The 27,058-nt window shown below is 41.2% G+C and overlaps 1 protein-coding gene and 2 pseudogenes across 1 annotated transcript; all 3 read right to left on the bottom strand.

Annotated features, from left to right (window-relative positions):
* Positions 1-7,787: 7,787 nt before the first annotated feature.
* Positions 7,788-8,750, bottom strand: LOC124968193 (olfactory receptor 7C2-like; annotated as a pseudogene).
* A 4,731-nt stretch (positions 8,751-13,481) lies between these two features.
* Positions 13,482-17,460, bottom strand: LOC124968192 (BRCA2 and CDKN1A-interacting protein-like). The gene is given in 4 exon segments (XM_047530488.1): positions 13,482-13,531; positions 13,534-14,114; positions 14,174-14,496; positions 17,452-17,460. Coding segments are annotated over 4 exon segments (963 nt in total).
* A 6,152-nt stretch (positions 17,461-23,612) lies between these two features.
* Positions 23,613-24,575, bottom strand: LOC124968191 (olfactory receptor 7C2-like; annotated as a pseudogene).
* Between the last annotated feature and the right edge of the window lie 2,483 nt (positions 24,576-27,058).

Below are 27,058 nucleotides of genomic sequence, written 5' to 3'. Positions count from 1 at the left end.
ATGGACCATCTTTAACAATTCACAAGGCACTGATCTTTAAACCACAAATCATGCATTGTAAAAGCAATTCCAGAAAAATGATAACAGTAGGACTGATAGCATTCTTTATGGGTGACTCTTTATTGTGAAGCAATATTGAACAGGTGAGTCCTTCTCACCAGAAGGGAAGACCTACCATTGGGGTCCTGATGCCCATGTGTTCCAGGGTTTCTATAAACTTGGTCCATACCATGTTCCTTGATCCACTTCTCATTCTCCTCTTCCTAAGAATGAAGCCATCCCTTGCTCACACTTTGTACAGACACAACAGTCTCTGTAGGAAAGAGCCTGTTGAAATCTAATGTTGGATTCAAAGAAAGAAAACCATGGGAGAACTTTACAGATGGAGTGCAATATGCAGTGACCCCTCTTTGCGAACAATGTGGCCAAGTCTTTTTATTGTCCATGTATCAGGGACAGCTGCTCTAGGGAGAACTACTATGTACTCATTTTAGCAATGTCCTGAGTATTGTGACACATAGTCCCTCTTCTCACTTCTGATGTTGTAGATCACAGGGTCAAATCTGTGGTTCCAACTTAATGACTGTGCAGGGATTTATGGTCCATCACTATCACTTGTGCACATGATTTAGGTTAAAGAATTTGGATGTGATTCAGAGTGGGAGGCAGGAATTTCTCCGGTGGACTCTTAGGTGACTTTAATTGTAAGTGATTCTGGGTTTTTGACTGGAGGAATCAGCGGACAGCCTTTTATTTTGTGAATTCCTTTCAGGCATGACATCATCAAGATGGAGTAGCAGGAGACCGCCACTTCAGCAGCTCACCTAAGCCAGGCAGATACTGCTATGTACAAAGCAGGAAAGTGCAAGGCGGTTCCAAGGAACCATTTAAAACTGGGAGCCACATGGTGGGTAAAAGATGACAATATTTAATTAGAAAGGATCATGGAAATGTGAGTAGATAGCTAGGAAGAAAGAAGAAAAGTAGAGGCTATTTGTTTCACCCACGTAATAGGACCCATGGTGATTCCTAGCAGCCTGCCCCACAGAGGTCATCAGCACCTCTGCTCATGACATCACCAATGCTTATTTCTCCTGGGGAACTCCAGAGAGGGAAATGTGGCTCTAATGTTCTCATCCTCTCAGGAACTAACTGCTTTGGAATCTCTTTGGAAAAGATGCCATGTTCTTCTACACCCTACTGGAGTCCTGACTCCCATGCTGTTGCTTCCACCAGTTAGGAATCTGGTACATTTCAGGTACTGGACTTTTGTCATTGTGAGGTAGTTTGCACTCTCATATGCAGAATGCACATCTCAGGGCATGTGACCATGGGCAGTACAGTGGATCAGTTGCTGCAGAGAAGTTTTTCTTGAGGGATCCTGAAGCTTCTCTAAGTCTGTGGAGGCCTGGATCCTCAATACCTGGATTATTCAGGCTTCACAACATCCACATCTGACACAGGTTACCAATGTATCACGGAGGTGGCTGCACCCTGTACCAACACCATTACTGTCCTCGATTCTAGAGCTCTATGCCCTCCATATATGCCTATTTTCATATCTTATGAACATGGCCACTACCTAGATCCCCCTCATCTGACATCTTCCCAGTGTCACCATGAGTCAGACTGTAAGTCAGATCAGTGCCACAAGGAATATGCTCAACCCTATCATGATGGTCAGAATATTCAGTTCATTACTAGCTCCTCCATGGAGAGACATGGTGGAAGGATGTGACCAAGGAAAGCTACACAGCACATGGTGGATGGGAAGGAAAGAGTGAGAGGGAACATTAAAGGGGATGGGGAGAGGATGAACCCTTCCAGGTCACACCTGCAGTTACCTACTTCCACCATCTAGGTCCCTCCTCCATGTAGCCTATTCACTTACCAATGAATTAATTCATGAAATGCAGTGATCAACTGCTTTAGTTAGATGTACTGCTACTTTGGGCAAAAGATGTGACAGGAACAATTTTAGAGGAGGTCAGATTTGTATTGGATCTCACGATTTCAGAGGTTTCAGTCCTTAGGGGGCTCCACTGCCTTGGGTTCAAGGTGTGGTGGAACACCATGGCTGAAGTGTGTAGTGGAGAAATGTGGCTCAGGACATGGCAGTAGGAAGTAGAGACAGAGCCCCGCTCTTCAAGAGCAGATTATATGACTGAAAGGTGCACCTCAAATGTGTCATATCCTCCAACCGCACCATACCTGCCTGCGGACACCACCCTGTTAGTTCCCAGTAGGAGATTAATGCACTGATTAGGTTCAAACTGTCACAATCCAATCATTTCACTTCTAAATCTTCTTGCATTGTCTCACATGTAGCCTTTAGGGGATACCTCATAGCTAAACCATAACATCCAGTGATGAGGTCAGAGTCCCGACATCCAGTTGTTGCCTAAAATGTGAATCTCTGAATCTTGCTTCACTGGGGATCCTGCTTCCAACATGTGTGCTTTTGGGGATACTCTAAGTGCAAACCATAATGACACCTCAGACTGTCCTGCAGGAACACAGCCAAGTAGACACCTTGATTTTATTCCAGTGATACCCACTCAGGACTACCCAGCTTCTGAACTGTAACATAATTCATTGGTGCACTTTTAATCTCCCAAAGTTGTGATTGGTTCCAACAGCAAGAGGTAATGACCATACCTGGCATTTCCCATGTTCTTGTTTTAAGTGGTAAAACACTATCCCTGGCCAACTCATGGTGTCTATGAAGCAGAGTTGTGTATGCATGTTGTAATGGCAGCTCAGGTGTGCTTTTCACCACAAAAAATTAGGCAAGATATTATTTAAACAAAGAAACACTACAGATCTTTTTCCATCTTTTTATAAAATTACATAAAGCTGTATTCATCTAGACATTGTAAATATAGCCTCTTTCTATATAAATATATCAATTCCATAGAAAAAGAAAATACAAATCCCCTGAAATTACGAGTCATGTAAGTGGTATCAAGTAAGTGCTAAGGAAAACATTTTGAAATAAATGGAGCTTGGATAATTATTCATTGATTGTTTCAAAATGAGCTGAATATCTATCTAAATGCCAAAAATTATAATAAAAGGAAGTTGTAGTAAAGACTTTAAATTGTAGAGGATTTTAGAAGAGAATATAGATTAACCCTCTGAGCCCATATGCACATGGAAAAAAATGAGTAGCACTGAAACCATAACCGATGAATTCAAGCATATTACATAAGTTTAGGTCAAGAAATCAGAAAAGAAAAAACAAATGCAAACCTAGGTAATCAATTTAGAACACATTAGGCATTATAAATCATGGCTATGTAGATATATGAACTACTTAAAGTAAATTAGAATTGAAATATATATTATGCCATATGATTCAAGGAGGTGAGCCAAATACAGAAAGAATAAATGCAAGGAGCTTATGATGCACTGTACATGTCTGTCAAGCCATCACCTGTCACCTGAATATGTTCCACCATGCTAGCTGTACTTCAGTAAGGCAGAAATGCAGATTAACACAGAAGCTTGAAAAGGTGCTCATCTTCAGTAAGGATCCAAGGCAGTGCTGTGGTTTGGATATGTGGTGTTCCCCAGAGCTCAGGTGTGGGACAAGGTAGAAATGTTCAGAGGTGAAGTGATTTGATCAATGATCTGTAACCTAATGGGTGAATTATTCCCCTTAAAATGGATCAACTTGTTGACAACTTTAGGCAGGTGCGGTGTGACTGGAGGGGATAGGGATGTGCTTTTGGGTTTGTATTTTGTTCCTGGGGAGCAGAGCTCTCTCTCCTTCCTGGTTGCCCTGCTCAGAGCTGCTTGCCTGCTGCTCACCCTTCCACCATGATGTCTTGTTTCATTCAGGAATGACATGATCAGAATATTGGAGGAGATACAGCTTCATCATCCCACCTAAAACCAGGTAGAGGCAACTCTTTACATACCATAAAATCCCAGAGAATATTTGCAACATTAGAGTGTAGGTGGAAGAAAAAAAAAAAGAAGAGGATACTATTTACATGGAAAGGATTGCTGATGATATTGACATACTTAAGATGCCAACAGAGGCTGGGAACAAAGAAAAGCAGAGACTGCTGGGATGGTATTAAGGCAATGTTCCATGGGTGAGACCTTCTTACCAGAAGGGAAGACCTACTGTGTTGCTCCTTATGCCCATGTGTTTCAGGGTTTCTACACAACTTGTCCATACTGTGTTCCTGGATCCACTTCCCATTGTCCTCCTCCTAGGAATGAAGCCATCCCTTGCTCATACTTGGTACAGAGACACCAGTCTCTACAATGTCATACTATGAGAAACAGACTGTTGAAATCTAATGTCAAATTCAAAGAAAGAAAATCATGATAGAACTTCAGAGAGTGCAATATTTAGTTACCCTGTTTGGGAGCAATGCGGCCAAGTCTTTTTATTGTGCATGTTTCACGAATGTTTGCTCGAGAGAGAACTCGTATGTGCTCATTTTAGTAATGTCCTAACTACTGTGGCACATACTCCCCCTTCTCCTTTCTGATGTTGTAGATCACGGGTCCAAGTCTGTGGTTCCACCTTAACAGCTGTGCAAGGTCCTAAGGTCCATCACTGTCATGTACATACATGATTTGGGTTAAAAAATTAGGAAGTGAATCAAAATGGAGGAAGGCACTCCTCAGGTGGACTCCTAGGTGACTGGGAGGGTGTGACTTTAATTGTTATTGATGCTGGGTTTTTGAGTGGAGGAATCACTGGACAACCCTTTATTTTGTGATTTTTGTCTGATGTGTGAGATATTTGGGCCAAAATATAGCTAAATCAAAACATCCAGTGATGAGGTCAGAGCTCCCACAACCAGATGCTGACTAATAGCTGTACCTCTCAAACTTGCTGCACTGGGGATGCTGCTTCCAATACATGTGCTTCTGGGAATACTCCAGATGCAAACCCTGACAACACCTCACACCCCCCTGAAAGAACACAGCCAAGTAGACAACTTGATGTTATCCCAGTGATACTCATTTTGGGCTACCAGTCTTCTGAACTATAACATATTTAATTGGTGCTCTTTTAATTAATCAAATTTTTCATTGGTTCTAGCAGCAAGAGGAAATGACCATACCTGGCAATCCCCATGTTCTTGTTTTAAGCTTGTCAGCCATTACCCCAACTCATGGTGTCTATGAAGCAGAGTTGAGAAGGCATGTTGGAATGGCAGCTCAGGTGTGCTTTTCACAAGGATAGATTTGGGGAGGTAGTTTTTAAGTGAAGGAGCATAATGGACCTTTTTTCAACTTTTTATGAAATTGTGTATAAATCTGTATTCATTTAGACTTTGTGAATTTGTCTTTTTCTCTAAATACATCAATTCAGTAGAATATGAAAATACAAAATCAATAAAATCAAAAGTTATATTAGTGGTATAAAAATAAGTACAGAAGGAAAAGATTTTGAAATAAAGGTTGCTCAGATTTTTTATAATAATTGGATCAAAATAAACTAGATTACTGCTTTAATGCCCAAAATAAGGAAGTTGTAGGAAAGATCTTCAACTGTACTGGGCTGTAGAAGACAGTGCCAATGAACACTCTGAGTGTACTCAGGAGGAAGAAAAGGAAATAGTAGAACTGAGAACAAAACTGATGAATTCAATTTTGTTAAACAAACAGGAAAGAAAAAACAAAGGGAATCCTAGGGAATGTATTTAGAACATGTTAGGCATTATAAAACAACCTTGTAGATGTATACACTGTTTAGTCAGTTAGAGTAAAAATACATATTATGCTATATGATCCAACTAGGTGAGCCAAAAAAAAAAAAAGAGAAAGAATCAATGCAAGGAGCTCATAGCCTCACTGATCCTGTCTGTCAAGCCATCACTTGTCACCTGAATGTGTGCCACCATGCTGACTGTACTTCAGTAAAGCAGGAATGCAGTATAACACAAAATCACGAAAAGGTGCTCATCTTCCCTAAGGATCCAAGGCAGTGCTGTGGTTTGGATATGAGGCATCTCTCAGAGACCAGGTGTGGGACAAGGCAGGAATGTTCAGAGCTGAAGTGATTAGATCACAGAGCTGTAACCCAAGGGGTGGATTGTCCCTTAAATGGATCAACTGGGTGATAACTGTAGGCAGGCAGGGTGTGGCTGGAGGAGCTAGGTAATCAGGGGCATGCTTTGGGTTTGTACTTTGCTCCTGGGAGTGGAGCTCTCTCTGCTTCCTGGTTACCCTGCTTTGAGCTGATTTCCTCCTTCTCACCCATCTCCATGATGTCTGGCCTCATCTCAGGCCCAGAGGCGTGGAGTCAGCTGTCCATTGACTGAAACTCTGAAAGTGAGAGCCAAAATAAACTTATCTTTCTCTAAATATTCTTGTCAGTACTTTAGGTCACAGCAAGGAAAAGCTGATAAATCAGGAATTGAAAGTAGAATACAGTTGTGCCTGTATACCAGCATTTTGGTCCCTCACGAACCTCACTTAAGAAGGTGAACTCATGAGTTTGCATCCCCTGGTGACACCACGCCAACATTAAATTGTGTACTTGGCTGTGATAAAGGAGCAGGACTGTCCCCCCCACATCTCTATGGCTTCCCGTCTCTCCATGTGATCTCTCCCACTTGGGTGTGTTCCTGGCACAGCTCCAGTCACTAGAATGGGATGAAGTCAGAGGCTCCCTCACCAGATCTGGAGTCATGCAAATTGGAGTTGATAAACTCCAAACTGTGAGAATAATGGACTTCTTTATAACACAATCCGTCTCTGGCACTTTGTTATAGTAATGCAAATGGACTAATATGTCACATAAAGGAGATATTGGGAAACAGTGATGTGATGTGTATAAAACATGGAAATACTGCTGTCACCTACTGAGTGCTGTTGTTAATAATATCAGCATTTATTATATTGAATTTATTCTCCAGCGCAAAATCTTTTATTCAGTTTAAAACTTGACATTTTCTGTTGTAGATTTTATTTTATATTTAACCGTCTGTCCTGCTAATTTCACAACATTTGACAAATATTCACTGAGAAAAAGGCATTTCCAATGATAGGATGAGGCATTGTGATTGCATTGGTGGGAAAGAGCCATTTCTGAAATTTGAATAATTGGTAGAGAGGATGAGTAGAAAAATTCAATATAGTTGGTGTGATGGGAAGTACAGTAATGTGATATAATGGGGTTCATTTATTGAAACCCTTTTAGACATCATTCCTGTAAATGAGTTTTCAAGACAGCATTCACTCAGTACTGTAGGTACACATCACATAATTTTGAGGATATATGTCAATCTAAAAGACCAGAAGCATGAGCTGCAAGTTCTTGCTCATATGAGGAAGTGGGTGAAGTTAATGTAACAGAAGTGGCGAGTAGCACAGTGGTCCCTAGAACTCAGGTGGAGTGATGGGGAGGTTGGGTAGAGGGTGTGAAGTCCAGTTTTATGATCGAAATGTCTGAGTAGATGGAAATGACAATTGCCTTAATTTGATCAGTATATGTGTCACACATGCATGGTGATATCACACTGTGCCCAATCAATGTATGCCAGTATCATGTATCAATCAAAATACAAATGTCCATACCTCAGTGTAAGTAATTGCAAATGAAAGGCCCAGTTGTATTTATACAGAATTACAATGTCTGCAAAGATAGGGTACAGGTGATCCAATAGGTTGCATTATGAACAGACCTTAGGTGGGAATGAGACCAAAGGAAGATGCAAAGAATGAGTGTCTTAAAATACATGAAGCAGAGGTAGCCACAGTGTTGGATGGAGAGGATGAGGCTCTCTGTTCTCCAGTATGGCACATACTGTGACTCATAGGAGACATGCATCCATACTCTCTCTGAGAGGCACCATCTTGCTGAGGACTCTCCCCTGGGCCACCTTGATATCCCTATTCCTCAGACTGTAGATGAAAGGGTTCAGCATGGGGGTGACCATGGTGTACATCACTGAGGCTATCACACTTATCCTTGAAGGCAGTGTGGCTACAGAACTGAGTTTGACTGCAAGTCCAGTGCCATAGAACAAGGAGACCACCAAGAGGTGAGACCCACAGGTGGAAAAGGCTTTCTACTTGCCTCTCGCTGATGAGATCCTCAGGATGGAGGAGAAAATCTGAGAATAGGAGAGGAGGATGCCAGTGAGAGGGAAAACACCCAGGACAATTGTCACTGAGTGCATCACAATGTTATTGATGAGAGTGTCAGAGCAAGTGAGCTTTAGATCTTGAGTAAGATCACAGAAAAAATGAGGTATCGCCATGTTTGAGCAGAATGACTGCCTCAAGATGGTCATGGTCTCTGGAAGGGCACCCAGGACACTGATTAACCAGGACCCCAGAGTCATGATCAGACAGAGTCATGGGTTCATGAAGGCCATGTAGTGCAGGGGGTGACAGATGGTCACGAAGCGGTCATAGGCCATCACTGTCAGGAGCAAATTGTCTTGGCATCCAAACACAATAAAAAAATAAATCTGTGAGATGCAGCCTGCAAAGGTGATAACTCTGCTCTGCGTCTGGATATTCCTCAGAGCACTGGGGATGGTGGTGGAGGTGAAACCAATGTCAGCCAGGGACAGGTTGGAGAGGAAGAAGTACATGGGCATGTGCAGATGGGAGTCTGAGATGGTGGCCAGGATGATGAGCAGGTTCCCCAGCACAGTGACCATGTACATGGAGAGAAGCAGGCCAAAGAGGAGGGACTGCAGGTCAGGGTCATCTGTGAATCCCAGGAGGATGAAGTTTCCAGCTCCTGTTTCATTTCCTCTTTCCATGGGGTTTCTGGGATTCTCAAGAAGGAGGGAACAGAAACTCAAACTTCACTCTGAGAAGGCATTTCCAGGATGCCCCCAGCATCGTTTTTTGAAAACTGGCATCTCAAGAACTCAAATATTTTGTCTTATCTTTGTGTGTTTTTGGTGAGAATTTGAAGTTACTATGTTTAACTCCAGGCAAACTGGCTCTGGGTCAGTGGTTATCAGATGTTGTTCCTGGAACAGCCACCTGGGTGTCACCTGGAAACTTGGTGGGAATGTGCATCTTCAGGCCCACAGAACCACCTGAGCCTCACATTCTGGGTCTGGAGCCCCCTCTTGATTGTTAAGCCGTCTTGAGATTCTGATGTGCATGCCTGTTTGTAGGTCCTGGCTCTAGTGCTTGCTGCATCCCTGGCAGTCAGTCCTCGCTCAGCATCCTGGTGGCTGCTCTGGGCTGTTCTTCCTACTGCACGTGGGCATGTGAGCTCTCTACCTCCAGGCAGGAGCATCAGTGAGTGGAGGACTCTTTATTGTATAATGCTGCTTCTCTGAAATTTCTACATGTCCTATCTTGTGGGCCTTTAGTGCTACTTCTGCTGGAAATATCAGTAACCACTGTGAGTGTTCATCACTTCCATTTCACTTTTACTATTTTTATTTGTTTATTAGTGCATTGAAGTCATATTTAATATTGGGTTTCATTTTGGCATAATCATCTAAGCAGGGAGTATAATTCGCTTCCCTCTAGTCCTCTCCTACCACTTTCACCAGATGGATTTGCCAAATGTAGCAATCCTAATCCATGTGTGGTGGTGCACACCTGTAATCCCAGTGACTCAGGAGACTGCGGAGGGAGGACTACCAATTTGAGGTCAGCCTCAGAAACAGAGGAAGGCCCTAACAACTTAGCAGGAACCTCTTTAAATAAAAAGATAGAAAGAAAGAAAAGGAATGGTCTGGGGATATATCTCAGTGCTAAATTGTCCTTGGGTTAAATCCCTAGTACCAAACTAAATATACAAACAAACAAGTAAATATAGAAATTCCAGGGTTTCTAAAAATAAAAGTGAATCTTATACACATTTTTCATCATCTGACACCACATTAAAATATTTCAGCTCATGGAAATGGCTCTTTTGACCTTGCCCACTTTGGCAATTTATATTCTTTCTAAGATTTCTTTTTGACAAATACAGTTTGAATGTATTTTCAATTTACATTTTCTTTTCTGAGGATACCTCATAAATGACCTCTGTGGACCTTAAAAATTCAGGTGTTTCCCGTGTCATATGTATATAAATAACTGATTAAATATGGTCATTTATCAGGCTCTCAGATCCAGGTTAAAAAAAATCTATCTTCATTGTATACTTAAAAGGTGAATGGAAATTTTAGCCGGTATTCTTTCTTCCTAATTTTGCTCCTGTTACCAGTTTATTTTCATAAATGAATTTTAAAATAAGCACCTTTGGAAGCAAAAAAGGAAGGTGATAAGAGATGCCATAAATTTGAATTAATTTGGAGTAGCTGATATCATTACAATGTTCCTATTCTCATTCCATGGGCGGAATTTCCCTCTAGAATTTTCCGTCCCTTTTTGGGTAAGCTTTCCTGAAGTTTTCTTCTTAATATAATGTAAATTACCTTCTATTTTTGTTAGTAACATTTGATGTGTTTTAGGCTTAATGCTGTTAAGAATGATTGTACTAATGATATACCTCCACTATTGCAGTTATATACAGAAAACTTTGGATTTTTAAGTTTGATGAGGTGTCATGGTACTTTTCTAAATTTTCCCACGAATGCTGTGATTTCTTCTAAGAGTCCAAATTGATCATACAATTTAAATTTATAACATATCCCTTTTGGCCTCACTGTAGTGTCTTGAAATTCCAGATCTTTGTAAGATATGGAATTTTCTTAATTCCTTCCTTTCTTTCAAGGAAATAACCCTAGGGTGTTGTCCTTTAGTGTGATGTTCATTCTCATTCTAGATTGTTCACATTGAATATGTTCTGTTTATTCTTGTAAACGTGAATTATTCACTCTTAGATACTTCAGAGGGGATTTTTAAGGGCAATAATAATTGTGTAATATTTCAGTAAGTATTTCAAAAAATAATGTAGAGTCCAACATCATGTTCTGAAATAAATTTCAAACATTCTATGTGTCACAGCAACTGACTGTAAAATACACAATCAAAGCAACACCCATTTATAGATGGATATAAATAAGCTTTGAAAGTAGAAGCCCTTTATGAATAAATGTTTTTGGTGTCAATAAAAGAAGAAAAAAACCCAGTAATTAGAAGTATACCTTGAAAACACCTAAAGGAGAAAATATGATGTACAGAAAATTAGAGTGCAAAAATATTCTATTTTTTTAATCAACAATGAGAGCTTTGACTTTATTTATTTATTATTTATTGGTATTGTGGATAAAACCTGGGGTACCTAACCACTGAGTCACATGCCGAGCCCAAAGGGAGGCACCTTGGGGAATGAATGAACACATGAGTAGAGTGGTATAGATAAAAGACAAAGAAGCATCTTTGGTAGAGGAGATCAAGGCACTTGTGGTGGTTCCACAAAGTGCCCAACATGGCTGAGGAAATACTTGAGAGGACTGGGAGCAAAGAGGTGGACAATGTCAGGAGGAAGGTGAGAGATCCTCAGAACTGGGCTCCAGAAGAAAAGTAAAAAGGAAGAAAAGAAGCTGAGAGGGAGAGACACAGGAGCAGACTGCAAAGAGTGCTCTAAGGGAGGGACCCTTCTCTCTGCAGTGTCCCCACTGGGCCAACAAGGCTCATCCTGTGAGCACTGTACTGCCTCCTACCTTCTTGCCCATCAACAGCCACAGGGGTGGTGAGCTCCTGCTCTTCCTTCCCAGGGTGATGAGGGTCAGCTCAGCTCTGATGAAGAGCAGGAGGTGGCATCAGGCATGAGTGGTCTTCAAGGCCCAGTTGAAACTACTCATTCCTGGCATAGCTGAGCTGTGGGTGAGAGGATCAAGGAGCATATTTGCTATTTCCAGGATCTCAGAGGGTGGATTCTCATGAGTGCGCATTAAATTATTTCTTTCCTTGTTGCTGTATTCTCTGAGCAATTACATTCCCATGAGCAAGGAAACCAAGCTAGAAAGGTAATTGTTCATGCAGCCAGTTTTGCATCCCTGGGACCATCTTGTTTGCCAGCTAGGTCTGTCCTTCCCCTGGGGCTGTTGGCTCATGATGTCATTCTGTCTCTGAACTTTAATGATTATTGTTCTTTTTCATGAGTATGTCCTCACCATGTGAGATGGAGTTTCCTGGTCTCTCCCAGGCATGAGCAGGCAGTATGCAAGCCCATGTGAGTCCTGCACCTTAAGTGGGAGCTGTTCACAACACCACATCCAACTCTACCTGCAGCTCTTCCAATGACCTTGCAAAGCTTCCATGTTCACCATTCCAAGTTCCAGGTATTCCTTTAGGGAAGTGCATGAGAGGAGGTTGACTGCACAGGATGGAGTCTGTAGACATTTAGAGCTTTACATTTGCAAACAAGCTGCTACCTTGTCCTCAGTACTCAGCACAGGGAATATGGACCATCTTTAACAATTCATAAGACACTTTTCTCTATATCCCAAATAAAGTAGTTTTTCAGCATTGGAATATTTTATTTAGAAAAACCCAAATGCAAACATTGAACTAATTTAAAAAATATTTTTGTCTTTTCCTTATTCCATGTATGCATGTTTTTAAATCATATATAATACATGATATAAATATTATCCATACAATGCTGTGTCCTGGAATGTGCACTTAGAATATAAACAATAATTTTCTTATATTTATTTTTTCTTTTTTTAATGTACCATTTTCTTTTCCTTTTTAAAAATATTTTTAAATTTTCAATGGAATTTTACTTTGTTTATATATATGCAGTGCTGAGAATTGAACTCCGTTCCTCACACATGTGAGGCAAGTGCTCTACCACTGACCTACAATTGCTGTCCCCCAGTTTATTTACTTTTATGTATGCTAGATCATTAGTGAGTAGAAACTTGTGGAGACAACCAGTGTCTTTTAACGAGAAACATGACACTCTTTGAAGTTATACAAGTTTATATCATTGTCTATATGATTACTTGATTTTATAAATACTTAAAAAGAATCATTTCCTTTTGCTTATGTGATATGCAATTACTACTATAACTTCTTTCAGTAAATCAATAAAATCAAAATTCAAAACATGTGATCTGTAATACATTATGCCCAAAATTGAAAGCCTGTTTGACCTGTTGATCATATTTCTTTTTACCTTAACAAAGATCTGTCACTCAAGAGATAATTAAAGGTATCAATGGAACTTGACCTAGATAACCTAGTTCTTTGTTCTCTGGGACAATATGATTCTTAACAGTGTAATTTAAGAATAATGAAATGATAAGTATCATGACAGCAATATTAGAATTGTATGTGCATTTGCACTAATCATTTTTTTTATTTTAAAATAAAAAAACAGGAGTTTTATTGAATTCCACAAATTACTACTCCCATGTTTTTCTTCTTGCTGGAAGTTTTTAATCAACCATTCATAATTTGACCAAAAAAGAGAGAGATTTTGTAAATGTGTCATAGACACATGGGAAAGAACCCTGCTTTTTATAGAAGACTTAAATCTGAATAAAGTCACAAGTTTTCAGTAAAGCTCCACTGGGTTTTCTGGTAATTTTATAAAAATAAGCCCATCAATGTCCATGAAAAGTAGGCTAGATAGATAGATGAACTTTCAGTTTATCCATGATTTCACTCATCTTGCTTCTGGAATTAACATCACAGTTAGCATGGGCTTCATTGGTGTATCATCAAAAGACCTCCGGCCTCCCAGGCAAGTGTCACTCTCCTCTTGCACTGAATAGTTGAACTTCAGGACTGCCTTCTCATAGAAAATCTCTTCCTCTGCATTTGCAAACATTAATTCATCCTTCTGGTTGCTCTGTCTCTTTTTGGAATTGGTTTTTCCTGCTTCCACAAATGTCTTACTAATCAGAAGGTAGAAGGAGCACTTCCCACATGGCTTATTAGTTTTGTGTGATTCTGCTAGTTCTTTCTGAAGCTGCTGGTGCTTGGGCAGAGCAATCTGAGGAGGGACATTGATGAATCTTTCACTTAGTAGAAAGCCCACAGGCTTGGTGGTGTCATTTAAAAGCTTGTCCAGCTGTTCAACCACACTCTTTTCACAGTTCTTCTCACAAAAACTTAGAACCAACTCTTCAATTTGTTCAGCACACTGGGTACCCTTTCTTTCAGTTAAATTTAAAAGGCTTATGAAACTAAAAATTGCATCTTCATCCATATCATCATTGCTGTCTTCCGAAACATTTGTTTGATTGTTGGATGGTCTAAAAGTATCCACTGTAGTTAGTAACAAAGATATTGGTAAGTCATTCAGTGTCAGAACTTAATCACACTCCCAATATGGTTCTGTTGAATTAAGAGATCTGTGAGTTCTGCAGTGTTCACAGGAGCTTTTAGAAAAACCTGCTCTAGTAATTTCTTAATTCCATCATAATCATTATCTGAGATGGAATAAGCTGCAAAATCAACATTCACAACCTCCTCAACAACCTCGTCGGCTTTGTCCTCCGCTTCTTCACTATCCTCATAGGATTTGTCCTCATCCTCGACTTCGTTTTCCTCTTCTTCCTCATCCTGCCTGAGGGTGTCTTCAGGAGGCTGCGGGGCTGGGCTTCCCACCCCCTGCCATTTGGCCCGGGACCTGCACTAATCATTTGTGACATACCATCCTTACATCTTTACATAGGATGTAAGGATGAATATGGTTACTGATTTTTTGATCTCAAACCAATTGAATATGTGCCTCCATTTATGCATTAAAGGAAATCTATTTCACTAAGTGGTACAGAATTTCTACCAGAGAGTTCAAATCCTTTGGTTAACATGGAATATTTTTTATGCATATTATTATTTGTTGTTTTTAGGTATACATGACAGTGGGGTGTATTTTGACATATTTCACACACATTTTAAAAATAATTCTTTTTTTTTTTTTTTTTTGCAGTACTGGGGATCAAACTCAGGGCCTTGTGCTTGCGAGGCGAGCACTTTACCAGCTGAGCTATCTCCCCAGCTCAAAACAATTCTAGAAAATCATTGCAGGAGGTCAGAGAGCATTCCTTTTGGGTGACAATGTTTAGCATGAAGGAGTAGGCAACAGGACGAGATCTTCTTGTGAGAGGGAAGACCTACCACAGGGATTGAAAAGAAAATCATTGGAGAACTTTGCAGAGTGCAATGTGCAGTGACCCCTGTTTGGGAAAAATGTGGCCATGTGTTTCCATTGTCCATGGATCAGAAATGCTTGCTCTAGGGAGAACTCATATTCACTCACTTTAACAATGTCCTGAGTATTGGGATACACAGTCTCCCTTCTGGTGTTGTAGATCACAGGGCCAAGTCTGTTCCAACTGAGCAGCTGTACAAGGATTTGGTCCATCTCTGTCATGTGTGCACATAATTTGGGTTAAAGAATTAGAATGTGAGTCAGGGAGGGAGGCAGGAACTTCTAAATTGGACTCTCAGGTGACTGGGGAGGGTGTTCCTTTAATTGTTAGTGATCCTGTGCTTTTGAGTGAGGGAATCACTGGACAGTCTTTTATTTTGTGAATGTCTTTCAGGTTTCACGTCATCACGATATTGTCACAAGACAGCCCCAACTTCACCAGCTGCCTTAGACAGGTACAAAGCCCAAGGCGGACCCAAGATCCCATTAAGAAATGGGAGCCTCATGGTGGGTAAAAAGGACACTGTTGGCTAGGAAAAAAGAAGAAGAAAACCAGAGGCTACTGGTTTGGTTTCACCCATGTAGGTGGAACAATGGTGATCATTAACTTGCTGTGGAGAGGACCCTGGCACCTCTGCCCCTGACTTCATCACTGTGGCGATGTTGGCCAGGGGTGGAGAGGTTAAGAGGTGGACTTTGGGGCAGGGCTGTTAGGTCATTGGATTGCTGCCCCTAGAAGTTATTATTGCAATTCTACTGATACCCTGGTTGCTATGAAAGAGTAAGACTTTCCTCCACTCTCTCTGGTTTCCATCTTTCCATGTGACCTCTGCTTTGTTCATGTGCTTTGGCCATGACTCCTTAAACCATGATATAATATGATTAGAGAGTCACTTGAAAACTAGTGCTATACTATTTGGACTTTCATTTTCCTAAACTGGGAGCTATAGAATACTCTGTGCTGCACAAAGTACCCAGCCTTACGTCCTTTGTTACAGCAATGGAAAATGGGCTAATACACCCCATAAGGGAGTTACAAGAAAAAGGAATGTGATGATGTGGATAACACACTGAAGTAGTTGCTGGCACATCTTGAGTGTTGTTCTTATTGATATCAATAGCAACAGCTTTTCATTTCTTTTCTAGCTCAAAATCTAATATTAACCTTATGAATTTGTATATTTTTGTCCAAAGTATATTTGATACTTAGCCATCCACTTCTCTGATTTTCTTTCCGTTTGATGAAGATTTACCGAGCATCTTTTTTTTTTTTTTTTTTTTTTTTTTTTTTTTTTTTTACAAAGAACTCCATTAGGCATCTTGGTTTCAAAAGTGGAGAAGATATAATTCTGATGGATGACTATAATCCAAAAATTCATCATATATTTTACAAAGAACACACGGAGTTCAAAGCTTCCCAACTCCAGCAATTTTGAAATGTTTAAGGAGATGGAAAAATTATAGATTTGATTGTTACATCTTCTTTATGTTTGTCAAATTATCACAAATGTACTCAGAAGTATTCCAGATTATTATGTGAGCCTCTGCTCTTCCTTCCCTGGGTGAGGAGTGTCAGCTCAGCTCTGATGGAGGGAGGAGCTGGTATCAGGAATGAGGGCTCTTCAAGTGCAGGTGAAGCCACTCATTCCTGCAGAGCTGAGCTGAGGGTGAGATGATCATGGGGCATATTTACTATTTCCAGGACCTCAGAGGTTGAATTCTCATGAACGTTCATTAAATGAATTGTTGCATCGTTACTCAGTTGAGTTTCCATGAGTGAGAAAACCAAACTCTAAAAGTAATTGTGTATGCATCTTGTTTTGTATCCCTGGGACCATCTCTTTTCCAGATATGCCCATTCCTTCCCCTGGGACTCTTGGCTTATGGTGTTGATTTCTCCCAGGACTTGATGTCAACCGATCATTTGTCTTTCCCAATGAGAATTGCAATAAGCGATTCAGAGCATGTTATCACAGACAAGAGCACATACAGTTTTCAAGGCCACACAAACCTGTCCTAGCCCCCTCCCCGACTTTGTCACAGCTTCTGTCCTCATTACTGAGAGCACAGTGTAGACAAAGTTCCAGGTGTGTGGTTAGCTGGTTAGAGAAGTTGGGAGAGGAGCTTGTGCAGGCCGGCATCTGTATGAATTCGCAGCTTTAATTCCAAGCTCACAACAAGTCCACTGTGGGGTCTTCAGTATTCCAAGTCGGAGAGTAAGGACCACATTTAACCATTCAGTCAGCACTGCCTTTCACAGGCCACATCAAGCATTATTAGGAAGCAGTTACAGAAAATCAGAGCAGGAGGACATCAAGCATTCCCTTCATGTCCTTGTGTTAGCATGATGGAGTAGGTATCAGGTGAGGTCTTCAGAAGGTACTACCTCCAATGGGGCTCCCCGTGCCCAGCTGTACAAGACTTGCAGCACTTACCTGGTCCATGCTCTATTCCCGGTTTATTTCCCATTCTTTTCCTCTCGGGAGAGGTGCCATTCGTCACTCACCTATGACACGTAGGCATCAGTCTCTAAAAAGGTGTATTATAGGAAACAGGCCTTTGAAATCCTTCCTTAGAGCCAAACAAAGAACATCACATTATTTTTGAGGACAAAGTGCAGAAATTTCTCTTTGAGGACCACATGACTGGGTGTTTTTATGGTCTACATACCTGGAATGATTGTTCCCTGAGGACTGGTATGTGCTTATTTTAACCATGTCCTTTAACTTATTATTAATACACTCTCCCTTCCCTCTTGTGGATGTGGTAGATCATAGTGCAAAGTCTGTGGCTCCACTTTAAACTTACGTGTTCCATTATTTTCATTTGTAAAATTGTCTTGGGGAAAAGAAGCAGGTAAATTATCAGAAAAGAAGGCTGAATGCCTTAGGTAGAGTCCCACATGCTCCTGGGACTCTGACCTGTACTGTAAGTGACCCTGGTGTTTTGAATGTAGTCACTGAACAGACTTTTCTTTGAAGGTCATTCAGGAATGACATCATCACGATGGTGGAGGTGATACTAGCTACATCATCTCACCTAAAATCAGGTAGAGACAACTCTTTACACACCATAAAATTCCAGGGAACATCTGCAACAACATGGTGGTGGTGAGGTTAAGAAAAGAAGAGGATAATATTCACATAGAAATGATTTCTGGCGATATTGACCTACTTAAGACACCAAAAGATGCTGGAAACAAAGAAAAGCAGAGGCTACTGAGATGGTATGAAAACAATTTTCCACAGGTGAGACCAACTCTTGGGAAGTGAAGTCCTACCATGTGGATCCCAATGCCCATGTGTTCCAGCATTGCAACACACTTGTTCCATGCTGTGTTCCTGGATCCACTTCCCATTGTCTTCCTCCTAGGAATGAAGCAATCCCTTGCTCACACTTTGTACAGAGACACCAGTCTCTACAAAGACATACTATAGGAAACAGACTGTTGAAATCTAATGTTGAATTCAAAGAAAGAAAATCATGTAGAACTTCAGAGAGTGCAATATGCAGTGACCGTGTTTGGGAACAATGTGGCCAAGTCTTTTTATTGTCCATGTATCAAGAATGGTTGCTCTACAGAGAACTCCTATGTGCTCATTTTATCAATGTCCTGAGTATTGTGACACATAGTCCCCCTTCTCCCTTCTGATGTTGTAGATCACAGGACCAAGTCTGTGTTTCCACCTTAACAGATGTGTAAGGACTTAAGGTCATGTGTGCACATGATTGGGTTAAAGAATTTGGATGTGAATCAGAGTGGGAGACAGGACTTCTCAGCTAGACTCCTAGGTGACTGGGGAGGTCGTGAATTTAATTGTTATTGATGCTGGGTTTTTCAGTGGAGGAATCACTGAACAGCCTTTAATTTTGTGAGTACCTTTCAGGCATGACATCATCAAGATGGTGTAGAAAGACACCTCCACCTTCACCAACTCACTAAGTCAGGCAGAGACTGTTATCTACAAAGCAGGAAAGCCCATGGCAGAACCAAGAGCCCATTAAGAAGTGGGAGCCACATTGTGGGTAACAAAAGGACAGTGTTTATTTAGAAAGGATGATGGAAATGCCGGGAGATGGCTAGGAACCAAGAAGAAAAGTAGAGGGTATTGATTTTACTCATGTATTAGGACCCATGGTGATAGCTAGCAGCCTGCCCCACAGAGGACACCAGCACCTACTGCCCATGACATCACCAATGACTATTTCCCCTGGGAAACTCTAGAGAAGGAGATGTGGCTACAATGTTCTCTTCCCCTAGGGAACTGACTGATTTGGATTCACTTTGGAAAAGATGCCATGTCCTCCCACACCCTGCCAGAGTCCCGAACTCCATGCTGTTGCTGCTGCCCATTAGGATGCCTGATCCTGCCCTGTGACTGAATTTGGCATGAGCATATTCAGGTACTGGACTCTTGTCATGGTGAGTTCATTAGCACTCTCATATCCAGAGTTGATTTCTCAGTGCACCTGACTGTATGCTGGACAGTGGGTCAGTTGCTGCAGAAAGCTCTTCCCTGAGAGATCCCAAAGCATCTGTAAGTCAGTGGAGGTCTGGGTTCTCCAGACCCGGATCATTGGCTACCTCACCACATCCTCATGTGACACACTATTACCAATGTGTCAGTGGAGGTGGCTGCACCCTGCACCAACACAATTACTCTCCTGGATTCCAGAGCTGTATGCCCTCCATATATGCCTATGATTCAGTTCTCAGTTCCATGGCCACTACCCATGTCCCTCTCATTTGACATCTGTTCACTGTCACCATGATTCAGAAAGTAAGCCAGATCAGTGCCAAGAGGAATATGTTCAAATCTAACACCAGGGTTCAGAGGATTTAGTTCATTGCAAGCTCCTCCAGGGAAAGACATGGTGGAAGGTTGTGGCATAGGAAAGCTACCTAGCACATAGTAGCTGGGATGCAGAGAGAGAGAGGGAGCATGAAAGGGGACAGGGAGAGGATGAACACACCCAGGTGACACCCCAGTGTCCTACTTCCTCTATCTATGTCTACTTCCAAGTAGCTCATTCAGGTGCCAATGAATTAATGCATCATGGATTCATGCACTCTTTAGTTAGTTTTTTTGCTTCTTTGTGCAAAAGATGTGACAGGAACAATTTAGAGGAGAATAAGTTTTTCCTGGGGCTCACAGTTCCAGAGGTTTCAGTTCTTAGACAGCAGCTCCATTGTCTTGGGCCCACAGTGTGGTGGAACACCAATGCAGAACAGTGTGGTAGAGCAACGTGACTCAGGATGTGGCACCTGGAAGCAAAGAGAAAGCCCTGTTCTCCAAGAGCAGAATATGTGCCCCAAAGGCACACCTTCCAATGACTCATCCAACTATACCCTACCTGCCTCCATATACCATCTGGTTAGTCCCCACAGTAGGATCATGCACTGAGTAAGTTCAACCTGTCACAACCCAATCATTTCACCTCTAAACTTTCTTGCATTTTCTCACATCTGAGCTTTTGGGGGACACATCATAGCTAAACCAGTGATGAGGTCAGAGATCCTGGATCTAGTTGCTTATTAAAAGCTGGATCTCTAAAACTTACTGCACTGGGGATCCTGCTTCCAACACACATGCTTTTGGGGATATTCCAGATCCAAACCATAGCAACTCCACAGATTCTCCTGAAGGAACACAGCCCTGTAGACATCTTGATTTTATTCCAGTGATACCCGTTTGTACCTCCAGTATTCAGAATAGGAAAAAATTCATTGGTGCTCCCTTAATTTATCAAATTGTAATATGTTCCATCAGCAAGAGGAAATGACCATACCTTGAAATCCCATGTTCTTGTTTTACGCTGGTCAACCACTACCCCTGGCCAACTCATGGTGTCTATGAAGCAGAGTTGAGAAGACATATAGGAACGGCAGCTCAGGTGTGCTATTCACCGTGGACACTGGGGCAAGATAGTTTTCAAGCAAAGGAGCACAATGGACCATTTTCCATCTTATTATGAAATTAGGTATACATCTGTATTCATCTAGTCATTTTGAATTTGTCTTTACTTTAAATATCTCAATTCAGTAAAATATGAAAATACAAAAACCAATAAAATTAAAAGATATACTAGTGTTAATAAAAATCAATGTAGAAGAAAAAGATTTTGAAATAAATGTTGCTCAGATTTTTAAAATTAATTGGCTTAAAACAAGTAAATAATTGCCTGAATGCCAAAATAAGGAAGTTGTAGGAAAAATTTTAGTTGTATTGTGCGCTGGATGACAGTATCACCATGTGTCTGAGCATACACTCAGATGGAAGAAAAGGAAATAAGTAGAACTGAGAACATAACTGATGAATTCAATTATGTTGAATAAGTGTAGGTCAAGAAAACAGGAAAGAAAAAAACAAATGGAATGCTAGGGAGTGTATTTAGAACATGTTAGGCATTTAAAACATGAACTTATAGATATGTACACTGTTTAGTCAATTATAGTAAAAATACATATTATGCCATATGATCCAAGGAGGTGAGCCAAAATTACAGAAAGAATCAATGCAGGAGCTCCTGAGGTACTGTATGTTTCTGTAGAGCCATCATCTCTCACCTGAATTTGTGCCACCATGCTGACTGCACTTGAGTAAAGCAGGAATGCAGAAAAACTCAAAACCATGAAAAGGTGCTCATCTTCACTGAGGATCCCAGGCAGTGCTGCGGTTTGGATACGTAGTGTTTCCCACCCTCAGGCGTGGGACATGGTAGGAATGTTCAGAGCTGAAGTGATTATATTACAGAACTGTAACCTGAAGAGTGGATTATCCCTTAAAATGGGTGAAAACTGTAGGTAGGTAGGGTGTGACTGGAGCAGCTAGGTCATGAGGGGCATGATTTGGGTTTATACTTTGCACCTGGGAGTGGAGCTCTCTCTGCTTCCTGGTTGTCCTGCCCTGAGCTGCTTTTCTCCTGTTTGCCCTTCCAGCATTATGTTGTGCCTCATCTCAGGGTCAGAGAGCTGTGGTGTCAACTGACCAAGGACTGAACCTCTGAAACTGAGAGTCAAAATAAACTTTTCCTTCTCCGAATCTTGTTCTCAATACTTTTTGTCAGAACAAAGACAAGATGACTAAATCAGGAAGTGAAATTAGAATAGAGTTGTGCTCTACATACACATTTTGGTCCCTCAGCAACAACACATAAGTTCCATTACCTGGTGACACCATACCAATCTTAGCTTGTGTACATGGTTGTGAGAAAAGAGCAGGAATAGTCCCTTTCTGATATCTCTCTGACTTCCTGTCTGTCCATGTGATCTCTCTCTCTTGGGTGTGCTTCTGGCACAAATCCCGTAACCTGGATGGGATGAAGTCAGAGGCTCCCTCACCAGAGCTGGAGTCATGCTAATTGGACTTGATAGCCTCCAAACTGTGAGATAGTCTTTATAACACACTCAGTCTCTGTCACCTTGTTATGGTAGTGCAAATGGACTAATACTTCACATAAAAGAGATACTGGGAAACATAGTGATGTAATGTGTATAAACCATGGAAATAGTGCTGGCACCTACTGAGGGTTGTTGTTATTAATATCAGCATAAATTACTCCGAATTTCTTCTCCAGCTCAAAATCTTTTATTCAATTTAAACTTTGTATTTTCTGTTTCATATTCTATTTTACTTTTAATCATCTGCCCAACTAATATTCACTACATTTGATAAATATTCACTGGGAAAAAGTCTTTTCCAAAAACGGGATGAGGCATTGTGGTTGTGAAGGTGGGAAAGAGGCATATCTGAAATGCGCGGAATCTTAGAAAGGATGATTAAAAAAATTCAATAGCATTGGTGTGATGGGAAGCACAGTAATGCCATATGATGGGGTTAATTTATTCTCACCCTCTTAGAAACTATTCCTGTAAATGAGTTTTGAAGACAGAATTAACTCAATACTGTAGGTAGAATCCCATCATTTTGAGGATATATAGTAGTCCAAAAGACCAGGAAGAAAGGGCTGCAGGTTCTGTTACATGTGAGGAAGGAGATGATGTCGATGCCACAGATGTTAACAGTTGTTGTACTAACTGTGGTCCCTGGAAGTCAGATGGGGTAAGAGGGAGGTTGGGTAGAGTGTGTCAGACCAGTTCATGAATAAAATGATTTCTAAAGTACTACAGCACTATAGAGGAGAATATTTCATAGCAATTGATTTTTAAATTCTATAAAATAGAAGAGAGGAATGAGAGGTGTCCCAGTAAAAATAAATAAATGTTTCAGGAGAAGTATATGCCAATTGCCTTCATTTGATCAGTATATGTTTCACGCATGCATGGAGATATCACACTGTGCTCCATCAACATATGCTGATATCATGTATCAATAAAAATACAAATGCCCATACCTCAATGTAAGTAACTGCAAATGAAAAAGACCAGTTGTTTTCATACAAAATTACAATGACTGGTAAGAGAGTGTACAGGGGATTGAATATATTGCATTATGTACCATCCTTAGAAGTACTGTGAATAAGTCCTAAGAAGTTGCAAAGAATGAATATCTTAAAATATACCAAACAGAGGTAACCACAGTGTTGGATGGAGAGGTTGAGGCTCTCTGGTCTCCAGTATCATGCACATTGTGACTCACGAGAGACGTGCATCCACGCTTTCTCTGAGAGGCACCATCTTGCTGAGGACTCTCCCCAGGGCCACCTTGATATCCCTGTTCCTCAGACTGTAGATGAAAGGGTTCAGCATGGGGGTGACCATGGTGTACATCACTGAGGCTATCACAATTTTCCTTGAAGGCAGTGTGGCTACAGAACTGAGATTGACTGCAAGGCCAGTGCCATAGAACAAGGTGACCACCAAGAAGTGAGACCCACAGGTGGAAAAGGCTTTGTACTTGCCTCTGTCTGATGAGATCCTCAGGTTGGAGGAGAATTTTTGAGAATAGGAGAAGAGGATGCCAGTGAGAGGGAAAACACCCAGGATAATGGCCACAGAGTACACCACTATGTTATTGATGAGCTTGTCAGAGCAGGTGAGCTTCAGAACTTCAGTAAGATCACAGAAAAAGTGAGGGATTTCCCTGTTTGTGCAGAATGACTGCCTCAAGATCGTCATGGTCTCTGGTAGGGCACCCAGGACACTGATCGACCAGGACCCGATAGCCATGAGCTGACAGAGTCATGGGTTCATGATGGCCATGTAGTGCAGGTGGTAACAGATGGCCACGAAGCAGTCATAGGCCATCACTGTCAGGAGCAAATTGTCCTGGCATCCAAACCCAATAAAAAAATAAATCTGTGAGATGCAGCCTGCAAAGGTGATAACTCTGCTCTGCATCTGGATGTTCCTCAGAGCCTTGGGGACGGTGGTGGAGGTGAATCCAATGTCAGCCAAGGACAGGTTGGAGAGGAAGAAGTACATGGGCATGTGCAGATGGGAGTCTGAGATGGTGGTCAGGATGATGAGCAGGTTCCCCAGCACAGTGACCAGGTACATGGAGAGAAGCAGACCAAAGAGGAGGGACTGCAGGTCACGATGATCTGTGAATCCCAGGAGGATGAAGTTTCCAGCTCCTGTTTGGTTTCCTCTTTCCATGGAGTTTCTGGGTTTCTCAAGAAGGAGGGAATAGGAACTCAAACTTCTCTCCCAGAAGGGATACCCAGGATGCCCCCAGTGTCTTTTAGTGAAACATCCAGATCTCAGAAATTGTATATTTTCTTATCATTGGGTATTTTTGCTGACAATTTGAAGTTACTATGTTTAACTCCAGGCAAACTGGCTCTGGGTCAGTGGTTATCAGATGGTGTGCCTGCAGCAGGCGCCTGAGTGTCACCTGGGCACATGGGGGGAATGTGCATCTTCAGGCCCACAGGACCACCTGAGCCTCACATTCTGGGTCTAGAGCCCCCTCTTGGTTGTTAAGCCCTCTTGGGATTCTGATGTGCATGCCTGTTTGTAGATCCTGGCTCTAGTGCTTGCTGCATATCTGGCATTCAGTCCATCCCCAGTGTCCTGTTGACTGCTCTATGCTATTCTTCCTACTGCACTTGGGCATGTGAGCTTCCTAGATCCAGGCAGTCACATCAATTCATGGAAGACTCTTTATTTTATTAAACATTTATGTGGAACAGGAGTCTAAAGCAGCTGACTGCAAAATACACAAAAAATGCAACTCAAATATATACATGGATATAAATTATCTTTGTTTGTAAAAGTACTTTCAGAGTGAGATTTTTGTTATAAATAAAAGGAAAAAAAACCCAGTAATTAGAAGCATACATTGTAAACACCTGAAGGAGAAAATATCATGTGCAGAACATTAGAGTGCAAAAATAATTTGGTTAGTCAAAGATAAGAAGAGCTTTGATTTTATTTATTTCTTATTATTGGTGCTGTAGATAGAACCTGGGGTGCTTATCCAGTGAGCCACATCCTCAACCCAAAAGGCACCTCGAGGGAATAAATGAACACATGAGTAGAGTGTTACAGATAAAAGAAAAAGAAGTATCTTTGGTAGAGGAGAAAGCACAGCACTTGTGGTGATTCCAAAATTACCCAACATGGTAGGGTAAAAACTTGAGAGAGCTGGGCGCTAAGAGGTGGACAATGCCAGGAGAAAGACTAGATATCTGTAGACCTGGGCTCCAGAAAAAAAGAGGAAGTAAGAATAAAAGGATCTGAGAGGGAGAGAAGTTGAGAGACACACGAACTGACTGCATGAACTGCTCTAAGTGAGGGGCCCTCCTCACTGCAGTGCCCTGTGAGCACCATGCTGCCTCCTACCTGCTTCCACACCAGGAGCCCCAGGGGTGGTGAGCTCTTGCTCTTTCTTCCCTGGGTGATGAGGATAAGCTCAGATCTGATGAAGGGCAGGAGGTTGTGTCAGGCATGAGTGGTCTTCAAGGCCCACGTGAAGCCACTCATTCCTGGCAGAGCTGAGCTGTGTGAGAGGATCAAGGAGCATATTTGCTATTTCCAGGATCTCAGAGGGTGAATTCTCAGGAGTGTTCATTAAATTATTTATTTCCTTGTTGCTGTCTTCTCTGAACAATTACATTCCCATGAGCAAGGAAACCAAACTAGAGACGTAATTGTGCATGCAGCTAGTTTTGCATCCCTGGGACCATCTTGTTTGCCAGTTATGTCTGTCCTTCCCTTGGGGCTGTTGGCTCATGATGTCATTTTGTCTCTGGACTTGATCTCTACTGATTATTGTCCTTTTTCATGAGTATGTCCTCACTATGTGAGATGGAGTTTCTTGGTCTTTCCCAGGTAATAGCAAACAGTATCCAAGCCCATGTGAGTCTTGCACCTCGAGTGGGAGCTGTGCATAGACCACTTCAAACTTCACACACAGCTCTTCCAATTTTTTTGTCCCTCCAATGACCTTGCAAAGCTTCCATATTCAGCACTGTGTTTCAGTGCAGATGAAGTGCCATGCATTTATTTAGAATAGTGAATTTAGAGATGGGTTGACTGTACAGGGTGGATTGTGTAGACATCTAGAGTTTTACATTTCCAAACAAGCTGGCTGCATGATCCACAGTACTCAGTGCAGAGAATATGAACCATCTTTAACAATTCACAAGACCTTTACCTCTTCATCCCAAATCAAGCATTTTTCAGCATTGGAATATTTAATTTAAAGAAAACGAATTGCAACCGTTGAACTATTTTTCAAAACTTTTTTGTCCTTTGCTTATTCCTTGTATGTAATTCTTTAAATAATATATAAAGCATGATATACATAATACCTACACGTTCTGCATCCTGGAATATGCCCTTAAAACACAACAATCGTTTTCTTAAATTTCTTTTCCTTTTTTTGTGTATGAGTTTATTTTCTTTTATATATGCTAGATCATCAGCAATTAGAACCTTCTGGAGATAATAAGTGGGTTTTAAGGAAAAACATAACACTCTTTTGAAGTTATACAAGTGTATGTCATTTTCTCTGTTACCTCATGGTATAACTAGTTAAAAAGAATCAATGACCTTTTGCTTATGTGAGAGGCAGTTGCTAGTATAACTTCTACTTTCAGTAAATCAATAAAATCAAAATTCAAATAATGTGATCA

The sequence above is a fragment of the Sciurus carolinensis genome, chromosome 17 (assembly GCF_902686445.1).
Source record: "Sciurus carolinensis chromosome 17, mSciCar1.2, whole genome shotgun sequence".
Classification (NCBI taxonomy): Eukaryota; Metazoa; Chordata; class Mammalia; order Rodentia; family Sciuridae; genus Sciurus; species Sciurus carolinensis.
The sequence above is the reverse complement of the archived record's forward strand: the minus strand, read 5'-3'. Positions and strand labels throughout refer to the sequence as shown.